Source organism: Hylobates moloch, unplaced genomic scaffold, assembly GCF_009828535.3.
Source record: "Hylobates moloch isolate HMO894 unplaced genomic scaffold, HMol_V3 SCAFFOLD_1, whole genome shotgun sequence".
Classification (NCBI taxonomy): domain Eukaryota; kingdom Metazoa; phylum Chordata; class Mammalia; order Primates; family Hylobatidae; genus Hylobates; species Hylobates moloch.
The window spans coordinates 18,754,505-18,775,723 of NW_026652276.1; the positions used below are offsets into that span (position 1 = coordinate 18,754,505).

The following is a 21,219-nucleotide window of genomic DNA, read 5'->3' on the forward strand; positions in this document are numbered from 1 at the left end:
TGTATGGGATCATAGTTAAACTACAAATTTGGCGAAAAACAAGACATTTATTGAAAAACCATTACTTGCCTTGTAAAGCCATTTATATGGCTCTGGTTTGCTAGAAGATGGTGGGAAAGACCTCATAAAAAGTTGGGGAGGGGGGATTTGAAAAGCATCAACTAATTAAAAATGTCCAAGTTCAGACAAACTCCCTGGAGAGAGCCACTTACGGAATGTGATTTACAAGGTTCTGGGAAAGGTCAACGATACCAAAACCACTACCTACTCTAATCAGCCTTCCACAGGCCTCAAATTCCCCAGGTCTTATTCTTCTCTGCATCTTTTTTGGATTAGGTACTTAGTGAAACTTTGAAATATTATCAACCATTGCCACCTTAACATAAATTACGTTTGTTAGATTAGCTACTCCCACATTCAGCAAGACTCTGTGAGAGAATAGAAACAGATAAATGATGAAATGGGGCAGAATTTATCTAAGTCTAGAACCTCTAAAGGGTGTGAAGAATGCAGTGCCACAGTGGGGACCCTAAGATTCTCAAATAAAGGGAAGAAAAAAGACAAGTTTAGGAGTAGAGAGAAAGAGAAGGAAACAACTATTTGACAGGTATCCACTATGTGCTGGGCATGCTTCTAGAAACTTCGCATTTATTTACTCATTTTATCCTCAGAAGATCCTACTGGTTAGATATTATTAATCCCATTTCTCGCTGATGAAACCACAGACTTGAAGGGGATAACAAATTTGTTAAAGATTGCAGAGCTAATAAATGGTAGAATCTGGGTACAAACCCATATCTCTATGACTCCAGAGCCTGGCCATGTTCCTCTCTACTCCAATGCTTTCTTGAATCCAGAGGCCTTATAAGCTCTGTGCTCCCAGAGAGTCCAGCACAGCATTTTACCACTTACAAGTGAAAGCCCTTGAGGAAAAGAGGAATGGAAACACCAAGAGCCAAATTTGCCTCTTTCACAATTTTGCTTTAAACCAATGGTATTCAAATTTTGCTTTTAACCATGGAAACTTGTCTTCAAAATAACCTTAAGCACAAACTCAATCCACCCACCATGGAAGGCCCAAAGCACATTCACGAACCATGTGGGAGCCATGTAAAAGTCTCAAAATGACTGCAGAAAAGATGTGAACAAGCATTCCACAAATAAGAATTTACAAATGGCCAACAAGCATAAGAAAGGTTGCTTAAAATCATTAGTCATTAGGGAAATGCATACTAAAACATCAATGTAATACCACTACATGCTGACTTGAATAGCTAAAATTAAAGATACTAGGTAAAAGAGGATGTTGAACAACTGAAACTCTTAAATACGGCTAATGGGAGTGCAAAATGGTATGGGCATCTTGGAAAACAGTTTGACATTTTCTTATAAAATTAAAACATATCATTGCAATATGACCCGGCAATTTCACTGCTAAGTATTTTTGCCCAAGAGAAATAAAAATATGTACACACCAAGGCTTGTACATGTATGTTTTTAGCAGCTTTAAAATTAGAAACAGCCCAAATGTCCATGAACATGAAAGGATAAATAAATTGTGGTATTCCATCCAATGAAATACTAATCAGCAGTTAAAAGGAAAGAATGACTGATATGCCCAACTACGGTGATGAATCTCAAAAATGTTATGCTGATTGATAAAAGTCAGACACAAAAGAACACATACAGCATGAGTCCACATATATGAAACTCTAGAAAAGGCAAATCTAGTCTACAGTGTTGAAAGCAGATCAGTGGTTGTCTAAGGCTGGGGGTGTGGGATGAGGAAGGACTGTGAAGCAGTACAGTGTTTTCGGGTGATGATGGTATTATATATCTTGATTGTAGTGATGGCTATTTGGGTGTTGAAGTTTGTCAAAACTCAAAGAACTGTATACATAAAATGTGTGCATTTTAACTCCAATAAGGTTGGTTTAAAAGTATATATTATTCCAATTACCAAGGAATTGTTGAGGCAGACCTGAGTCCCATTATATAATTACTCAGGTAACACTTTGGACCTTTCTCCTCATTCAACTATTTTTATTTCCTCCAGTCTCTAACTTAGCTCGGCTCTCCTCTATAGCCCCATGAAGAATGGCAACCCAATATGTCCTGCAAACTTTCAGCCGACTTCATTATGAAGATACCCTAGGATCAAAGCCAGAGCTAATAAGCATCTTAGACCACTTGGAAGAAGAAAGGATATTTTTTTTGCTCTGGATAATTGAACTTCACTTCAAATCAGAATCTAAGCTATTATTTTCTCTATACTTAGTCCAAATCCTGAAATTTCTGAAATTCATCCACTGTTATTGTCTACCTGATGCCAAAATGTCCTGATGAAAAGTGAAACATTCGTCCAGTTGTGTGAATTCTTTGTCCCGAAATCTAAAAGCTCAGCTATTTGGCAGGATAGCAGAACAGCTGAACAGTCAACATATTTTTACTGTGGATTGAGGAGCTTTAGGATTGTGTAGATAAGGTCTTCTGCAAAAATCAAAATGCGAAGGCCCAGTGTCCTTCATTAATGACCAAGTAAAATCCAAAGCATTAAAATCATAGAAGTTTAAAGCATGAAGGAATCCTGCCCAACTCTTTGTTTAAAGATAAAGAAATTGAGGTAACTCCTATTCATTCTTTAGAACCTAGATCAAATGCCATTACCTATGGGGAGCCTTTCTCCACCTCTGCAGCTTATTCTCTACTCTGGCTCTCATAGCAGACAACCAACAATCTATTCTAATACTTACCCCATCATAGGAAATGTATTTGTTTGTACATCTGTCTCCTCCTCTAATGTTGTAAACTACCTAAGTACAGTACCATGAGCTCTATACACCCAAATTCTAGAACACAGAGGGTACTCAGAGAGTGATTGTTGGATAGACTTGAGCTGAGTATCTGAATACATTTACACTCCAAATACATTCTTTCTCTATACCTATGTTGAAATGGTGATAGTGAAATTCAAAAGAGATTCTTGACTTATTCACAATTAATACTCCACACTGAAAACTAAGAATCTTAGGGTTTCATGTTCTTTGGACAAAGAGGACAGTAATAATGTGATCAGTAATAAGACAGCACAGTTTCTGGCATGTAAAAGGAACATTGTAATATAAGGAAATAAAAATACAATGACAAATTTTTGCTGTATTAGTATCAATATAAACATAATAGTAATATTTGAGTGCTTACTATATATGAGACCCTATTCTAAGAATTATATGTATTTAACTCTTTTAACATAATTGAAAAGCATCTTTATGCTTATCCTTAAAACTAAATGCAACTTGATTTTACATTTTGTGGCTGATCTCCGTGTCCCCTCCAGCTGTGACTAAATAGAAAACCAAACAAAATTTTTAAACGGCAGTTGTCAAACTTTCCCTAACAATCTTTATTTTCAAATTTCTTGCCCATAGCCTATCACGACTTTCCATTTTTAAAAATCACATCTACTTTAAAAACTGAAAATACTCTTTAGACGTCAAATTGTTCTTCTGTAGTGACATGTTGATCAAAAGTTTAAGGAGCTAAAAGCATGAAGATTACATTTCTTTCAGTGAAAACACGCACTTTAAAATCTAGAAGAATATTTTCCATTTTTGTGTTGTCTGTCACCATGGAGCTAAAGAAGATTCAGTAGATAAGGCAGGGTATGAACCTGACACGATAAAAACCAATGAGGAAGACTGGACTGGAAATTTTCATAAAACGAAAAAGAAGAAAAAGGAATCGGCTGATTTTTTTTTCCGTGAAAGCTTAAATTCAATTGCATGTGTTCACTCATAACTCCTTTGACAAACAAAATAGTTTATTTCTTTTTTGATTTAAAAAGAAAGGGTTTCAAGCATTTTGAAAGTACCATCTAGCTATCTTCGCTAGCTAAGTATTTTCAGCCCTCAAAGAAAAATTGTCTTGTTTTTCTGTGAATCGTTCAGGGCACTAGAACAAAATGATCTTGTACACAATAAAGATTCAAAAAATGAATGCTGAATTGATGAATAAATGAATTTAAATGGCCTTGCTTCTTTTTTCAAGTCACTTTTCTGCATCTACAGTAAGTACTGAAATGCCTATTCTGTGCAAATCAACAGCTACCAAATTTCTCACCCTAAGTCTCTAAGGCTCTGTTCAGACCACTCGTAGTCACCGGTAAGTGCCTCAGAGTCTCCTTTTCTTCTCCCTCCAGGACTCACCTAGTCCTTCACCCCTCAGAGCCCTGGTTACTTCTCTTGAATGTGGTCTTTATTTCCAGCACAACCATCCTGGAGAACCGCCATCTCAGTTCAGAGGATAATTTCATTTCCATTTTGTAGTACAACAGAATTGCCCTTTCTCTGAATGACGCTGAGAAGACAACTGAGTTCATTTTGCCGGGAGTTTAGAATTTTTAAAAGTTCATGACTTTCCCAATTGGTTATAAGTTTTCAAACTCATGAAGAAATGCAGAATTTAAGTGAAACCTCATATAAATGCTCTCACATCGGGGGAACAATAATTACATAATTTTACTATCATTTTGTGGAAAACGAGGAAAGACTACAATGCAGGGTAAGAAAAAAAATAATGTGTTTGTATCCGTTAGATGCATAGCTAGGACAAATCCTAACTATGCCCCTTAGTAATAATGTGACCTTGGATGCTTCCCAAAGCCCCGATTTCTTGCATGTAAGATGAACAGTACAGAGCCATTGTGAGGATCAAATGAGATTAAATATTAAAAGGGACACTTAATGGACATTCACTAAATGTTAATGCACCACACGTATCACTTAGGATGCAAAGGCAGTGACCATTGAAACTGTAGATCTTAAACAATTTTGACACCTCTTGCGGCATTTTGGAAAGATGTCTCAGAAAAAACCATTTTGTTTTCCTTGGGACTATGCTCCTGTCACATCTGTAGTCAAGACCGTGGCTAATTTGCAGTGCCTCTTAGTTGGGTGACATGGAAGGACAGCATAGAAGTGCAACATGGATTGATTTTAGGACAGAAAACAACTATAATACAGAGAAATAATTCATCTCTTTTACAGCAAAGTCCAGAATAGGGATGCTACATTTATGGGGGTGTGTGTGTGTGTGTGTGTGTATGTGTGTGTGTGTAAGAGAAACAGAGACTTTTCCCCTACTCAACATCTCCCCCAAACTCTACTGGCCCAGAAAAAAGGAGGTGATGACCAAAGCTGTGTAAGAAACCACTAAGTTTATTCTTAACTTTCAACGTTGAAAGTACCCAAGTCCTGGAATTTTAAGAGCACTTAAAGAAAGGGCTTTCAAGGACAATTTTTGCCTTACACTCTGATTTTAGAACCTAATCCCTGAAGTAAAATCAGGCCCCATTTTCTACTAAAAATATGATTTCCAGTAGTAAAGTACCAACATTTTAAATTCACATGGCAGTTCTAGCTTTTTTCCTAATTTGGTCTTTGTTTTAAAAGTACAGTTTATTTGAAGACCAAAATTACATTTTTTAAATTGAAATATAATAATATTCCTTTAGCCTTCTCCTTTTCAGATGATTTTAAGCTATCAAAGTCCTAATAGTGAATTATTAGTGCCACAAAACGAATTTTTATTACCTATTTATTAAACTATAAAATTATTACAAATAGCTTCAATTCATCTGCTCTGGTTCTTGGTGCACCATTGCTTCTCTGGTCTATAATATCAGTCCCTGGGCCACCCAAAGCCACCTTCTTTTCCAGGTTGGAGATGGCCATCTTGTTTGTGTGTAATTTTGTAGGACCGATCTATGTCTCTTTATGGACCCCATTAGGAAATGCAAGGAGGGTTTTAAACCAGACAGCAGTTTTTAACGCTACATTTTTATAATAGCGGAAGCCCATAAAGTGAGTATGATTTTAATATTATCTACTCTCTACAAGAATACCTTCATCCGGCCGGGTGCGGTGGTGCACGCCTGTAATCCCAGCACTTTGGGAGGCTGAGGCAGGTGGATCACGAGGTCAGGAGATCGAGACCATCCTTGCTAACACGGTGAAACCCCGTCTCTATTAAAAAAAAAAATACAAAAAATTAGCCGGGCGAGGTGGCGGGCGCCTGTAGTCCCAGCTACGCGGGAGGCTGAGGCAGGAGAATGGCGTGAACCCCGGGGGGCGGAGCCTGCAGTGAGCCGAGATCGCGCCACTGCACTCCAGCCTGGGTGAAAGAGCGAGACTCTGTCTCAAAAAAAAAGAATATCTTCATCCACTCACTTCTTCGGAAACCTGCTTTTATTAAGGCAATTTGAATTACAACCAATATACACAAAAGGTACCATAATCAGTTTCTCAACACCCAGAAATTAAACATAATCAGATAAAATAACATCTTGACTTCATTATGACATGTTCCAGATTAAAAAGCACCATTATACAAAATCATACACCCAATCAATTTTCAAGCACCTAGAAAAATTGTGTTCCTGAATAAAAATCACCTTAGAGAAATAGAAAAATTCAGGGCAATTCTAAATACAAGGTCACTCTGTTGTCTTTGGTGCTTTTTTATATAACCTGAAGAGAAAAATCATGGAAAGGCAGAGATTTGGCAGCAAAGTATGTGCACTCTGATGTTTGCAGAGAGAGAGAGAAAATGTTATGTCACTTTTATACCCTGCTTTCCAAAGCAGCCCTATAACACAACTCCAGGCAACTTCTCCAGGCTGGCTAACATTCTCCCTGGGTAACTTTCATAGAAATCCACTATGAACCTGGGAAAACATCAGTCCCTACAGAAATACAGAAAGGAACAGTCATCCCATACCATCAAGAGGAGGGAAAGTTGATCTGCAACCTAAACCAAGTGGCAATCAATGGCAAGTAAAAAAGAAAGAGGCTGTGATTCTGATTCCTTGAATTAGACAGAGGATATAGTACTTTGCTTTTCACAACCAAACTTCCTGAGTTAGTTTATAATGACAATGACCTATCCCTCAACGTGCATCCATCTTTTGTACCTGTGATATCTCTATCCAGCTACTCTACAAATTCTGCATCTTGAAACAGAAAACCAAATACCACATGTTCTCATTTATAAGTTGGGTACACGTGGTCATAAAAATGAAAACAGTAGTCACTGTGAAGACAAGAGTGAGGAGGGAGGATGAGGGGTAAAGATGGAAAACAACTACCTAGTGGGTGCTGTGTTCACTAGCTGGGTGATGTGTTCCAAACCTCAGCATCATGCAATATGCCCATGTAACAAACCTGCACATGTACCCGCTGTTCTAAAATAAAAGTTGGGAAAAAAAATAAAGCTACCACACACACACACACACAAGAAACCTGCATCTCAGGTACTGATCACCTACAAGTCATCAAAAGAAAGATGCTTCCCCTCCCGCAACCTCATCTCTCTATGGCCGACCACATCCTCTTTCTAGAAAATCTCTGCTTGCTCAGTTCCTGAGCATTCTGTCATGCTGATTTTACTTCTTGAACTGCTCCTCCTCTTTCTCCCTTTCCTCTCCCAACCCCCAATAATTCACTGCTCCCCGAGGGGCTGTTCTTTGCCTTCCTCTCCAGTCCTACTCACCTTTGGCCATTTCAGTTGTGCTCAAGATTTTCAGGACCTGTGTCTGCGTGAGAGGTTCCCAAATCACTGTCTGTGGTGCCAGCTTCTCAAAAAATTTTCATACTGATTTTCCAAATGTTTTCTGGATGTCATGTCAGCACCTCCAACTCAAAATTCACAGCACAGTAAGTCCTGGAAAGGATTTTTATTATTTTCACTTCCACTCTCTCAATTACACAGACTCAACTCTCTCCTTCATTCTCTAATATTTGACTAGTTGCAAAATCCTGTCAATTTCAACTCCTCAGTATTTCTAGCTTCTATGTCTTCATTTCACCTGCCATTGCCCCACTTCAGGCACTTGTCTCACCTAGAACCCTGCTTTTATTTAACTCTCTTCCTCAATCCATCTTACAGAATGGAAAAAAATTACAAGCAACATGATGATAGAGACTGGGTTTTTATTCCTGTCCATCTAGTGCCTCGCATGCTCCATTCCAAAGATTAAATTATTTTTTAATTTATATAAACACAGCTCTGATCATGTCTTTTCCTGTTTCAACATTCCTCTGCTCCTCGGTATTTTTCTCATTAAAGAAATAATTTTTTGGTGCCTACAGGGAGCCTGACTCATGCTAATAAATTCACAAGAGACTTACTGGTAAGCCAGACTATGGCTCTGTGAATTTCTTGTAGAAATTATGCCTGATTTAAGAACCAAGATCACATTGGTGGGCCCCCAGGAGAAAGGATATATATTAAGTGACTCAGTGAATAGTGATCAACCTTGTTAGTAGTTGTCTGTGTGCTAGGCTACTTCTTTTACTAGACTGAACTCTCTCTGAGCCTTTTATTCCTGGTATCTCCCTTATGTACTGAAGTGCCTGTCACAAAATCAGCACTTAATAGAGAACTGTTGGATGAACCAATGAGTGATTCTAAACCAAGGGGATCAAATGATCAGAGGAATATTTACGTCAATCTGGACCAACAAGATGGATTGCTCTCCTTCACCCCAGGAATACTTCTGCCTGTTAAAAGACTAGCCTCTGTCCTGGGCATCTGTGAAAACTGTGATGAATTTTTACTCCTTCCTCTTCTCCACACAGATCCCTGCTTTATGCTCTTTGTGGCTCTATCTAATTGTCAAGGTAAAATCCAAATGGGTAGATAATCCTTCATTGATTTGTTTTATAAGTTATTTTTCAGATGGTATCCTGATGTCAATGTGGACTACCTTGCTAAATTTGAGAAATATCAAAATCAATTTAAATAAACATACTTTGAGGGATGGCTTTTTTTCTCACTTCGAGAATAAAAACTTTCTGGCCTTATTTTTTTAAAAGAAGTACTTTTTTGGGTAAACAATGACCATGTGAATGGAAAGAGATTTCAGGGAGGTCCTGGTGACCTAAGGTAAGGGACAGAAGCTTGAGTTTGACCCATGTTTGCCCCCATGTTCTGTGACTAATGGATTATGGGAAATGTAAGTTGAGGGACAGGTTTTTTGGGGGAAGATGGTGAGTTTGAGTTTTGACATCAGGAATGTGAGGTGTTTATTGGACATAGGTGGATAGAGCCAGAGGCATTGGTGCTCATGAGAGAAGTTCAGGCTACAGCTGAGTGACTAGGATCTGGAGACAGAGAGGCAGCACAGCAGGCAAGTAGCTGTATTAACTCTGGAGCCAAATTGCCAGATTCAAATCCCAATTCTGCTGCCAAATATCTGTATAACCAGGTCAATGTTCTTAACCTCTCTGTACTTCCATTTCTTTACCTCTAAAACTGGCTTTAAAATCCCTATCACGGCCAGGCGCAGTAGCTCACGCCTGTAATCCCGGCACTTTGGGAGACCGAGGCGGGCGGATCAGTTGAGGTCAGGAGTTCGAGACCAGCCTGGCCAACATGATGAAATCCCATCTCTACTAAAAATACAAAAATTAGCCAGGCATGGTGGCGTGTGCCTGTAATTCGGGAGGCTGGGGCAGGAGAATTGTTTGAACCCAGGAGGCAGAGGTTGCAGTGAGCCGAGATCACGCCACTGCACTCCAGCCTGGGCAACAGAGTAAGACTCCATCTCAGAAAAGAAAAAAAATAAATAAAAAATCCTATCTCTTAGCTTGTCATGAGAATTAAATGTCACGAGAACAGTGCCTGGCACACAGTAAACACTAGATAGTCATTTGTTATAATTATTTACTTAATAGTTGAAGGTTTGAGGGCGGATGAGATCACCCAAGGAGAAAATGTAAAATAAGAAGAAAAGAACATAATGAGAGAGACCTCTGCAGAATGCCAGCTCAAACTAGACATTTAGACATAAAAATAATACTATAGGGTTCTCAGTCTCAAGAAGTTTATAATCCTGTGGCAAACACAGCATAACTTCTGCTGTAATCGATGCTCGAGGACAATGGGAGAGGAGAATTAAAAAGGAGATTTTGAGAAAGAAACAGAATCTCTATTCAGGCAACATGTCCTGGTAGAAATACTGAATGGAAAAGGAAGATAGCAATGAGGGAGAAATTATTCTTTCCATATCAGGGCTAAGCTTATAAAAATAATGATTGGTGATGTGCCCATTGGTTTCTGCATCACCTGAAACCTCAATCTAGAGCTGAACCTCCAGGGTTTTCCTTCAGGGGTCATCAGTCCTGGGAGCTCTCTGCACTGAGGGAGGAGGGTTGCATGTGAACCACTCTGGTGCTGGAGCTGAGCAGAAATATATGCAAAAATCAAAAACAAACCCCAAAACCAAAAGCCAGTACACCTCATACAGAGCAATTGCATTCAACCCTGTTTGACAATTTCCCTCCTCCTATTTATAACTTCTTCCCCTTTGTTAAAGTTTCCAGTGATGTCACCTTGCACTGCTTTGGGCAAATGTGTTTACTCTTGCCCGCTCAGATCCAACCCACCACAAAGCACAGTAAGTGCCAGGGTTTGACCAGGGAAAAAAGAAGCCAATTGTCAGCAAGGCTCACAGGACTGGTAAATAGAGGCAGCACCAATGACTTAATGCTACTCTGGACAGCTCAAGGAGAGAGGCCCAAGGGAAAAGACCATCTGGGTCTTTTGTCTTCACCGAGCCTTGGAAGAGGCCTCCATGGCCATGTCCACCACAGGGTGTAAATCCCCATGGTGGGCATGACCACGGAGGAGACCTGAGTTTTGCTCTTGTTACCCAGGCTGGAGTACAATGGCGCGATCTTGGCTCACTGCAACCTCTGCCTCCCAGGTTCAAGTGATTCTCCCACCTCAGCCTCCTGAGTAGCTGGTATTACAGGCGCCCACTACCACGCTCGGCTAATTTTTGTAGTTTTAGTAGAGATGGGGTTTCACCACATTGGCCAGGCTGGTCTCGAACTTCTGACCCCAGGTGATCCACACGCCTTGGCCTCCCAAAGTGCTGGGATTACAGGAGTAAGCCATCACGCCTGGCCTTCCTCTATGACTTTGAACAAATCACTTAACTGCTGTGAGTTTTAATTTCCCTGTCACTAAATGGAGAGGTCAGGTTAGATGATCCAGAAGGTGTCTTCCAACACTTAGCATCTCTTAAATATGGTCATATCCTGTATTAATCTGGTAGGTGAGATTATGGTGAAGTAACAAAAAAACCTACTTTTCCAATCATGTTTCTTAGCAAGAGAATTCAAGGCAGGAAAATAAATTCATAGGAACAGCAGAACAAGAGCTTAGCCCTATGTCGAATGCGACAGGGCAAGTGCAAGGAAGGGACTGCAAAGGATGCAAGGGGGATGTATGAAGAGAGGACAGGCTTGTGCAAGACAAAAGGAGAACAGTGTTGTCCCTGCACCCCCTCCCATACCTGTGAATAGAGGCTGCCATGGGCTCAAAGCTCATCTTCTGAGCCAAGGACCAAACCTTAGCTTCCGAGATTGGCCCTAATGATCCATGCTAGTGGGCCATGGACGCCTTCCATCGAGTGACCTTAGCTGGTTATCTCCATGGTAACAGCACACATCCCAAACTGTTCCTTCCTGTGTGAGAGGAAACATTTCAGAAATGGGGGAAGGCTGAATTTAACAGTGGTTTTTCCCTCTTGTGACCCTTCTCCTTTGGCAAAGCGTGCACTTTTTCTGAGCACACTGCAGTCTCCTGAGGAAAGTGTCCACAGAGGAGGAAGTTTTGTGACTTTATTTGCAGATGCATGCCCGGACACATTTTTAAAGTAGAAGCCTGAATCTGCTTTTCTTTGAGTATTTCTCAGGGCATTCCACCTTTCTTTTGAACAACTCCCCAAAGAGAAAAGCCAGCATGCTGTCTTCTTGTTGAAAGAGAGAGCTCAGAAAGGTTAGGTAGCTTCCCCAGAGCTACAAGCAACATGGTAGCAGAGTTAGGCTAGAAAGCCAGATGTAACAAGGCTGAGGCTCCACTGGCCACTGTTTACACCCTACCTGCCTGCATTTCAGGCACAGCCTGAGCCACCAGCCACCATCCTGGCCAACTGGCTGGCAGGTCTCCCTCCAGCCCTAGACTCTGCCTCTAGTCCCATGACCGATGATATGTCCTGTGATTTTCTTCAGCACAGTACACAGACTTTAAGGTAAAGGCATGAGGCAAAGTATGCTCTGCCTGAAGCTGGAGTTTAAGTTACATTTTAAGCTCAATGTTCTGTTTGTTCTACAATGTCTACGGTCAGAGCAGCATTTTACAGGATGATAAATTACCCTCATTTAGCTGAACCCTAGAAGTGCATGTCTGACCATGAAACCCTCCAGTTGCAGCTCTGAAAGGCACCAGGGGGTCCACTTTCCAACCAGAATCATGAGCCAAGGGCATTCATTCCTTGGCCTGACTTCAGCCTTTCCCGGTAGATTTGATCCCATGATTCTACCAGTGAAAGAAATCTTTTACTGTGTAACATCCCTGCCTGACTCTGACGTACAAAGGTGTAATTAGAACAGCGTGGAGCAGGCAGGATGATCTATTTACCTCATCCCTAACATTTAAGTGCTTTCAAAATATGTTTTTAATATCTTAGGTGCACAGGGCCAAATTATCCTCTCAGTTTTTCACAGGCATGAGTAAATCCACACAGACTAAACCCCTTGGGCCTTAGGTTCTGCTTAGAAATTTTTTTTTTTTTAAAGAAAACAAATATCCCATTAAAACGACAAAGTGTACTCTGCATATTTTTAGGACAATTAGAGTTTAGAATTCCCTCTCCTTCCGCCCATGGCTTAAAAAAATAAAAAAATTCTTAACCATTTCCTTACGAAGAATGACATTAAACGGGGACAAATGGAAAGGCTCTCTTGCCTTTTAGAATAATCATCTCGTCTTACATCATCAACGTACCAACTGATGGATCAGGGCCCTCCATATTGTTTGGGAAGGATCCAGGCTCCACTGTACTGTTGCCAGGTAAATTCTTCAGGTAGGTAGTTACTAGTGAACTGAAGGGAAACACTTACTTGAAACAGAAAAGCCAATCTCACAGGAAACAGAGAAACATAAAAGTAAGGATGCTTCCTACCATTTGCTTGATTCAAAAACAGGTCATGCAAATAAAATTACGAAGAAGAGGCTGCCGCAGGCTGGCCACGGCCTCAGCCTGTGGGCAAGAGATACAGACAGAACAAGTGGGAGGGGCTGGAATCAGTCCCAGTCTGAAGGAGACCAGGAGAGGGAGGAGAGTCAACCCCAACCCCACACTTTGTGCTTCACTGTGTTGGTAAGTTTGTGTTGTTGTTCATACAGCAGCTCTTTGCCCATTAGCAGGTGCTGCTGGGCCACGCGTGTGGATAATATTTGCCAAGCCAACATGCAGGTCAAACGTTTTCTTGCAACCAAGCTTGGAGCAACATCTTAGCAGCAGTTGACCTGTCACTGCATGTTCAAAGTCCAAAGGCTCCAGAGCTGCCATATTTAAACAGAGAAGTCCATGTAAGACCATCTGCAGCTTGTTTTCCATTCATTACAAAGCATTTCAAAGGATGAAAAGCCAAGCCTCATTCACCCCATGGTTCAGACAGAAATAAGATATGCCCTCAGGAGATACTGACTTGGGAGAGGAGCAAAATCCAGAGATGTCTTGGGAAACGTATCTGTGATGTCTTAGAAACTAATTACATTGAAAAATCAAACGAAGAATTCATGACTTCCCAGAAGGGAAAAAATGTGTTTATTTATTTAAATTAAAAAATATTGTGAAAATTACAAAGTGTTAAATACAAAAGACAATTCTATACAACTCAACAGAATAAGAAGGAAGTATATACATCACTTTTTAATAGGTGCAGAGAGACTTGCACCAAACTTCAGGATTAAGCAATGGAAAATGTGACAAGGCACATGTCCGTCGCAGTGAAATTTCAGAATTCAAGTGATTCCAGGCAAGAGGCCAAACTTAACTTGGCTTCTTTCAACTTAAACAGCCCCCTTTGGCATAAATCCACACTGAATTTTAAAGTGAACGGAGGGCCTTTTTCCCCCAAATATAAATTTCCTTTAGCTGTATGTCAAAGCGGACTGATAAACCAGCTCCTACACTGTTAACCCTTCCATGGAAACAGTTGTTATTGCTGTGTCTCCAATCCATGCAGAGTATTTTTCTTTTAAAAAACAAAAAAAGAAAAAAAGAAAAAGTGGCCGGGTGCAGTGGCTCATGCCTGTAATCCCAGCACTTTGGGAGGCCAAGGTGGGAGGATCATTTAAGGCCAGGAGTTTGAGGCCAGCCTGGCCAAAATGGCGAAACCCCATCTCTACTAAAAATCAAAAAATTAGCCGGGCATGGTGGCAGGTGCCTGTAATCCCAGCTACTCAGGAGGCTGAGGCAGGAGAATTGCTGGAACCCAGGAGGTGGAGGTTGCAGTGAGCCAAGATCACACCACTGAACTCCAGCCTGGGCAACAGAGCACGATTCTGTCTTAAAAATTAAAAAAAAAATAAATAAATAATTTTTTAAAAAAGTAAATAGAATTAAATTTGACCTTTTACTTCCTCCTTGTCTTTAAGGGCCTAATGGATCTGCAAAACTGTTGACCACAGGAATACTTGGAGACATTGGAAACATTCCTGTGTGTTTTCCTTTAGACTTTGCTTTCCCTTAGCTGGGAGTTTTAACATCACACATTCTCCAGAGAACTTTGCAGAGGAGAATGTGGTGTCTGCCTCTTTCCTTCAATCCTGGGAAAACTACAGCAGGGCTGGGTTGGTAGCTTGCCCTGAATTCCCCAGTTTTATGTGTTCTGAATCTCCAACTGCTCCTTTAAATCAGCAGATCCTTGTTCAGACTAACCGGCCAAAGGGGAAGCATTTGGTCCAAGCTTCCTCACACCAGGCTGTGGAGTATTTATCACAGAGTCCTAAAATCTAAAGACATCCTCCCAACCCCCTGGGGATGGAGATCGTCAGGAGCCTCATGCAGACAGCGAGCTTCTTGATGACATGCCCGGGACCACACAGCAAATGAGTGTCAGGGCTCAGGATCAGGAAGCACAGAACTTGGAGCCCAGCTTTGTGCAATCTCCGCCTGAGTATGCCCTTCTAGGTCTCAGCTACGTGACGAAATACCACATTATGTCCTCTCCCAGCTCAGAAAACTAGGCTGGGAAACTGAGCAGCAGCAGAGCTAACGGCTTGGCCTTGTTTGACCCCACCTTACCCCTTCTAGAAAGATCAGGAAGAGTCCCCTGAACCATTGGGAGTGCAGGTTAGATTCTGGGGAAGCTCTTCTGATCCAAAGAATGTCATGCCAGCATGTGATGCTGCATGGTCACAGGTCAGAGTTCAAGGTCATAAGTTAGACAAAAGGTCAAAATAGCAGATCATCTCTTATAACCCCGGCCAATGTTAACAGGTTTAAAAGTTACGTTTTTTTCTTATAGTGTGCAAATGGGCTGGGTTCAGATCTCCAGCTTTCTCCCATCAAAAATCCCCCTCTAATCCAAAAGAAGCTTGTAACCCACTGTGAAGGAATGCCACAGGTACACAGTAGAGTTACTTAGAGCCAATCAGATCTAGAAGGACAAAGCTCTAGGCAAGATAGCAAATCACAACTAGTCTCTCAGCATGTCCTAAGCATTCGGCAGCCCTGGGAACAGGCAGACCCTGCAGGAGCTACCCAGGGCATCCAGTGAGAAAATGGCAAGCATATCATCCCGCCAAATTCTGATCAGAACCCCAACACCCAGGCCCCGAAGTCAGTGTACACGCCGCACATCTCCGTGGCTTTTTCAGTGGTGGGTGCAAACCACAGGCACATCCCGGACTCCTTGGGGCTGCTGGTTCCGGCTGAGCCTAGTCCCCCACCCCACCCCGAATCAGGGGTTTACTGAGGGGTCTCTTCAAAGTGGCAGCCGCACTGTGAAAGTGAAACCAGACACTTGAAAACTGTCTTTCCTCTCTCTAAGGGTGCTGGCTGTTGGAGCCACCGGCAGGGGTCCCGGGGATGCTAGGAATTCTGATGGATGTTCTCCGAGGACCCTTCGCTGCTCTCGTTGAGGGGCGTCTCCGAGGTCTCCTCCAGCTCATCGTCTGCCCCCTCCTCCTGAATGGTGAGGCGCACGTCCGGGGAGGAGGACTCGGAGCTCACGCTGTCCCCTTCCATGGAGCAGAGGGTGCAGGACAGCGCGGGCGCCACGCTCTCCTGCAGCATGTTCAGCATCAGGGGCACCTGCACCGACCTCAGGCCCGACACCACGGGCAGCGGCTTCATGGCCTCCCCCCAGAGCCGCTCCTCGTCTTTGTACAGCAGCAGGAGGTTGGACTTCTTCTCTCGCCTCTTGGATTTCATGTAGCCCAGCATGATTCCGATCAAGAAAATGCCATAGAAGGACATGACAACCAGAATGTAGAAGTACTCGTTGCCATTGCCGCTGCCGCCGCCGGGCGCACGGGACTCCAGGGGGCTGCTGGAGGCGGCGGTGCCAGGGTGCGTGCTGTTCAGAGGCTCCATCTTCAGCATTGAGGCTGCCTGCACAGCAGGGGCTGGGGAAAAAGCCGCAGGTCAGAACTCTCCCCCAGGTCCTGGGCACAGGGAGGAGGGGGAGCACAAGGTTTGTGGAACTGCAATACCAAAAAAGCTTAAAAGTGCATGAAAGAAATAGCACAAAAGGCTTCGCCAAACAGCTGACAAGAGTGAGCTATGAGGGCTTGGAGTGCAGGGGAGAGAAGCCCGGGGAGGTTCACTGGGAAAAGTAAGAAGGACTTTTTTTTTTTTTTAGTGTACACATTTGTCCTGTTTGTAGTGAGCAGTATTACTTTGATTTAAAAAAAAAAAAAATCAATGTAAGACAGGAGCATACAGTAAATAATATCTTTAAAATTGGGAAACGTATTTTAACTGAGCAGAAACAAAGTTTACATTGTGTTTCCAAAACCAAACTATTTTAAATTCAAAACAATGTTTCCTTAGAACAAAGAAAAGCAGAAAGAAAATAAAGGAAAAAAATTCATCTATTAATTGGCAAAAATGTCCCGCTTTCAAATGTTTCTGAAGCAAAGTGTAGCCTTGCTAACTTACCAAGGCTGACAGTTTGTCCCAAGTTTTGAATTCCCAAATCGTCCAGTCCAAGAGGGTTCTTCTGCTCTGTCCGGCTCTGCGCTCTGACAACTCCGCTGCTGCAGTTGGGATATATAGTCAAGAAGTGCATCGTCACGTGCTCTGGGAGGAAAATTTACAACAGAGGCTGACCGTGGCAGAGTGAGCAGTGAACTGAAAGCACTGCAGTTCAACTCCCTGAACTTTGCAGCTGTGAAAAGTGAAAAAGACTGGGAAGTGAGAACTGCTCCTCACGCCCCAGCGCCCGGCCAGGGTTTTCAGGTAGCCATGACGATGAGTGAAAAGAGGAGAAAGGAATGTGCTCTGTTGGAACCATTACCCCAAAGCCCACTCTCACTGAAAATTAGCTCATGCTTCGTGCGGCTCCTGGGGAATAACCATTATTGGGCTACACGTTGTCAGAGGCAGCTGAATCCCATCATCCGGATGAAAGACAGTTGGAAGCAAGGGCAGGATTTACAGTCAAGGAACTGGGGCTTCGATTTCAGTTCTTCCACTCCGTATGCAAATACGATAAATCCTTCCGTAACCTTTCTGCACCTCACATTCCTCGTCTGTAACATCGTTGTGCCTGGGGGTCTTCTGCAGGTAGGATTATATAAACCATGTGACCTTTTGAGACCCTTTCAGCTTAACCCTTCTAAGATTGAAGGCTGGCTGGTGTTGCTTAGCCCTCTAAAAGCAGAGATTCTAGCTGCCTTCCACATCAAGGTCACAAACCTATGTTTATAATAAGTTGTTTTAAAAGCTCACACGTTCTTTTCAGTGGTCTGCATTAAATGGAAACATGTTGTGGTAAAAGATACTATGGGCCGGTTTTGTTCCATCCTGCCATACACAGCTGCTCCTCTGAAGCCTCATGCAGAGATAATTGACACGTCTCTTTGCTGTCTCTGGCAGGTCAGGGGAGGAGCAGGACTATTTCAGAGTGCAACTAAGCACAGTTCAAGTTTTTTAAACCTCGGTAGACCCTGTGTTTAAATGGCTGCTGTGATCAAAATTGGAAGAGGAATTGCAGGCTTTAATATCAGTTCTCTGCTCCCTGGGCTGCTTGTTCTGAGGCTTTCATGCTAAGTGGAAGGAAACTGGGAGGGATCCACTCCCTCCAGTTGTCTGTGGCCTGTGGATTGTAGCCAGACTGTCTTGTGGGCCAACTCTAAAGGAAACATCTCTCATGGTTCTGCTGTAGTCAAACTGACGCATGCGACATCCACCTGACCTGCTTGAACATATATAGCTTAGGCACTGGAATTTTCACTGCAGCTACAGGAACCCCCCTGGGTTTGCACCTGATCCTGATTCTAAGAAGACACCTGGAGGAAGAACAGGAAGATTAACCGAATGCTGCCATTTTTCCCACTTGACTAGTCACCTGTGTTCACCCATAAATCCCCAGCTGGCACTGGAGGTACCAACCATGGACCACTCCGGCATCACGATCATCCATACACTGGAACAGTGCTCACACCAGTAAAGATACCCCCACCATTGTGTTAATATGTAAAACCCTCCATAGCTACCTCGGCCATGGTAGACTTGGCCTTTTCAACAGGTGTCCATCATAAACACTAGAACACTTCCATCTACATCTAAGCCTACACTGGAATGTCTGGGACCCTAGCACAAGACAGGCCCAAGAAAGAGATGCCTGTTGATTGTTGACCCTGGTATTGTTTATTGTATACCTTAGGACATACAAGATTGGTCATCACCCAGGGATTGTCCAACACCGAAGACTGGAAGCTTTGAGTAGGCAGAAAGGAGGTGGGGATAGGGGTTACCAGACTCAAGGAGGAGGAAGTACAAAGCCTGGTGCCAGGAAGCCAAACAGAGGCTGAAGTTTTAAACAAAATAAATCCCCAAACCTGAGCCGACAGCCCCAAGGGAATATAACCAAGAAAAGAGATGAGTGTGGGGAAACATCTAGAATGAATTCCAAAGGACAAAGCAAGTCAGAGCCAAAGGAAGAGCAGGACTGATTGCAGGAGTCAGGGAAGGAACAGCCCAGAAGAAATTCTGGGCTGCCTGCTTGGAGTCTCTGCTGTCCCGATTCCCACGTACTTCCTGCATGGATATTTCTACTAGAGTTAAATGAGGCCAATTGCAGTGGCTTATTTAGGTAATCCCAATGCTTGAAGAGGCTGAGGTGGATGAATCACTTGAACTCAGGTGTTTGAGACCAGCCTGGGCAACACAGTGAGACCCCTATCTCTACAAAAAAATACAAAAATTAACTAGGCCTGGTGGCGAGTGCCTGTAGTCCCAGCTACTTGGGAGGCTGGGGTGGAAGGATCACTTGAGACCAGGAGTTCAAGGCTGCAATGAGGTCTGAACATGCCACTACACTCCAGCCTGGGTGACAGAGCAAGATCTCTAAATAAATAGAATAGAATAGAATAGAATAGAATAGAACAGAATAAAATAGTTCAATGAAATGATGCAAAGAAAGCACCATGTCTGGCCGAATGCGCATGCTCAGTGTCTGCCTTTAGTTTTCATTGTTAGGAGTACACTGTTGCTCCCAAGGGCTTCAGGTTGCCTCCGTCATGTGTGTGCCCATCTCCAGACATTTTACTCCAGACTTTTTATCACTGCTCCTTCACCTGTCTGTCACTCCCAGGAATGGAATTTAAGAGAAGGGAATTCCAACTTCAAAACACATAGCTCAATCTTCTTCCCAGACCTCACTCATGACAGGGATTGAGTGAATAATGGCATAAAGAATGCTGCCATTTTTCCCACTTTATGGAAGTGAATAATGGCATAAAGAATGAGGGAGAGGGGGCACATCTAGAAAGTGCACTCTGTCAGGAGAGGATGGGACTGCACAAAAATTATTAATTATAGCTACCCCAGGCCTCAGTTTTAGGAGACAGCAATGTTAAAGAAATAAATCAATTTTAGCTAGCATTTCCATTTCCTGAACAGTGTCTTTTCAGGAGCAAACGTATCTAATTCTGATGAAGTCCAATTTATTTTAAATGTTTTTGGTTGTGCCATTTGAATCCTATCAAAGAAATATTTGCTTAACCCAGTCATGAAGATTTTCTCCTGTTTTTCTTCTAGAAGTTTTATGGTTTTAGCCTTACATTTAGGCCTGTGATACATTTCAAGTTAATTTTATTCTACAATGTAAGATATGGGTCAAGGGTTTTTGGGCGGGGTTGTTTGTTTTTGTTTTGCATATGGATGTCCAATTGCTCCAGCATCATTTGTTGAAAAGACTCCTTTTCCTGTTTAAAATTATCTTGGAAACTTTGTTGAAAATCAATTGACCTTATGTATGCTGGTCTATTTCTTAACTCTTCATTCTGTTCCTTTGATCTGTCTTTCTTTGCATCAATATTTTTCTGTTTTGACAAATCCATTTTGAACTTGTATTTTAAATGAGTCTAAGATACACTGCAGTTCAAATCTAGCTTAGTGTCTATCATGTACCAAGAACACATAAGTCCTGTGAGGTCAGGTATTATTACAACTATTTCATAGACAAGGAAACTGAAGGTCAAAGAGGCAAAGCAAGTTGCTCAAGGTCAAATCACTAGCAGTACAGTCAGTCAGTATGTGACCCCAGATCTATGCAATTCCAAAACCCATTCTTTTTCCACTACCTTTTGTCTCACTGAATGGGAAACAAAAAGAAACTGAGAAAGAGTAGGAAGTGAAATATGGACATTTTTCCAACTTCTTTTGAGTCTTCATAAAGCTTTTTTAAAAAAAAAAATGTGAATTCTGACATAACTAGATACACATAAATACACATGTGGAACTACAAGTTGTCTTTTTCTGAATTCATATTATTTTAGGTACTGGAGGCTGCACCAACCTCAGCATGTTCTAGAAGTTATCAGTGAAGCAGTAATACTCTCACCCTATACCTATGTTGTCCATAGTACAGTAGTTTCTCTGCCTACATATACAGCCTGATATGGTTTGGCTCTGTGTCCCCACCCAAATCTCACCTCGAATTGTAATCCCCACGTGTCAAGGGTGGGACCAGGTGGAGGTAACTGAATCATGGGGGCTGTTTCCCCCATGCTGCTCTCATGATAGTGACTGAGTCTCATGAGACCTGATGGTTTTATAAGCGTCTGGCATTTCCTTTGCTTGCACACACTCCATCCTGCCACCCTGTAAAGAAGGTACCTGCTTCTCCTTTG

General features: G+C 42.2%; 1 protein-coding gene across 1 annotated transcript; it reads right to left on the minus strand.

Annotated features, from left to right (window-relative positions):
- Nucleotides 1-13,647: 13,647 nt before the first annotated feature.
- KCNE4 (potassium voltage-gated channel subfamily E regulatory subunit 4) lies at nucleotides 13,648-17,150 on the minus strand. Its single transcript, XM_032754351.2, has 2 exons — nucleotides 17,021-17,150; nucleotides 13,648-16,485 (listed from the first exon to the last, which is right to left on the minus strand). Exons 1-2 carry the CDS (start codon nucleotides 17,148-17,150, stop codon nucleotides 15,950-15,952), a joined length of 666 nt encoding a protein of 221 aa, XP_032610242.1. The 3' UTR covers nucleotides 13,648-15,949.
- Nucleotides 17,151-21,219: the final 4,069 nt, after the last annotated feature.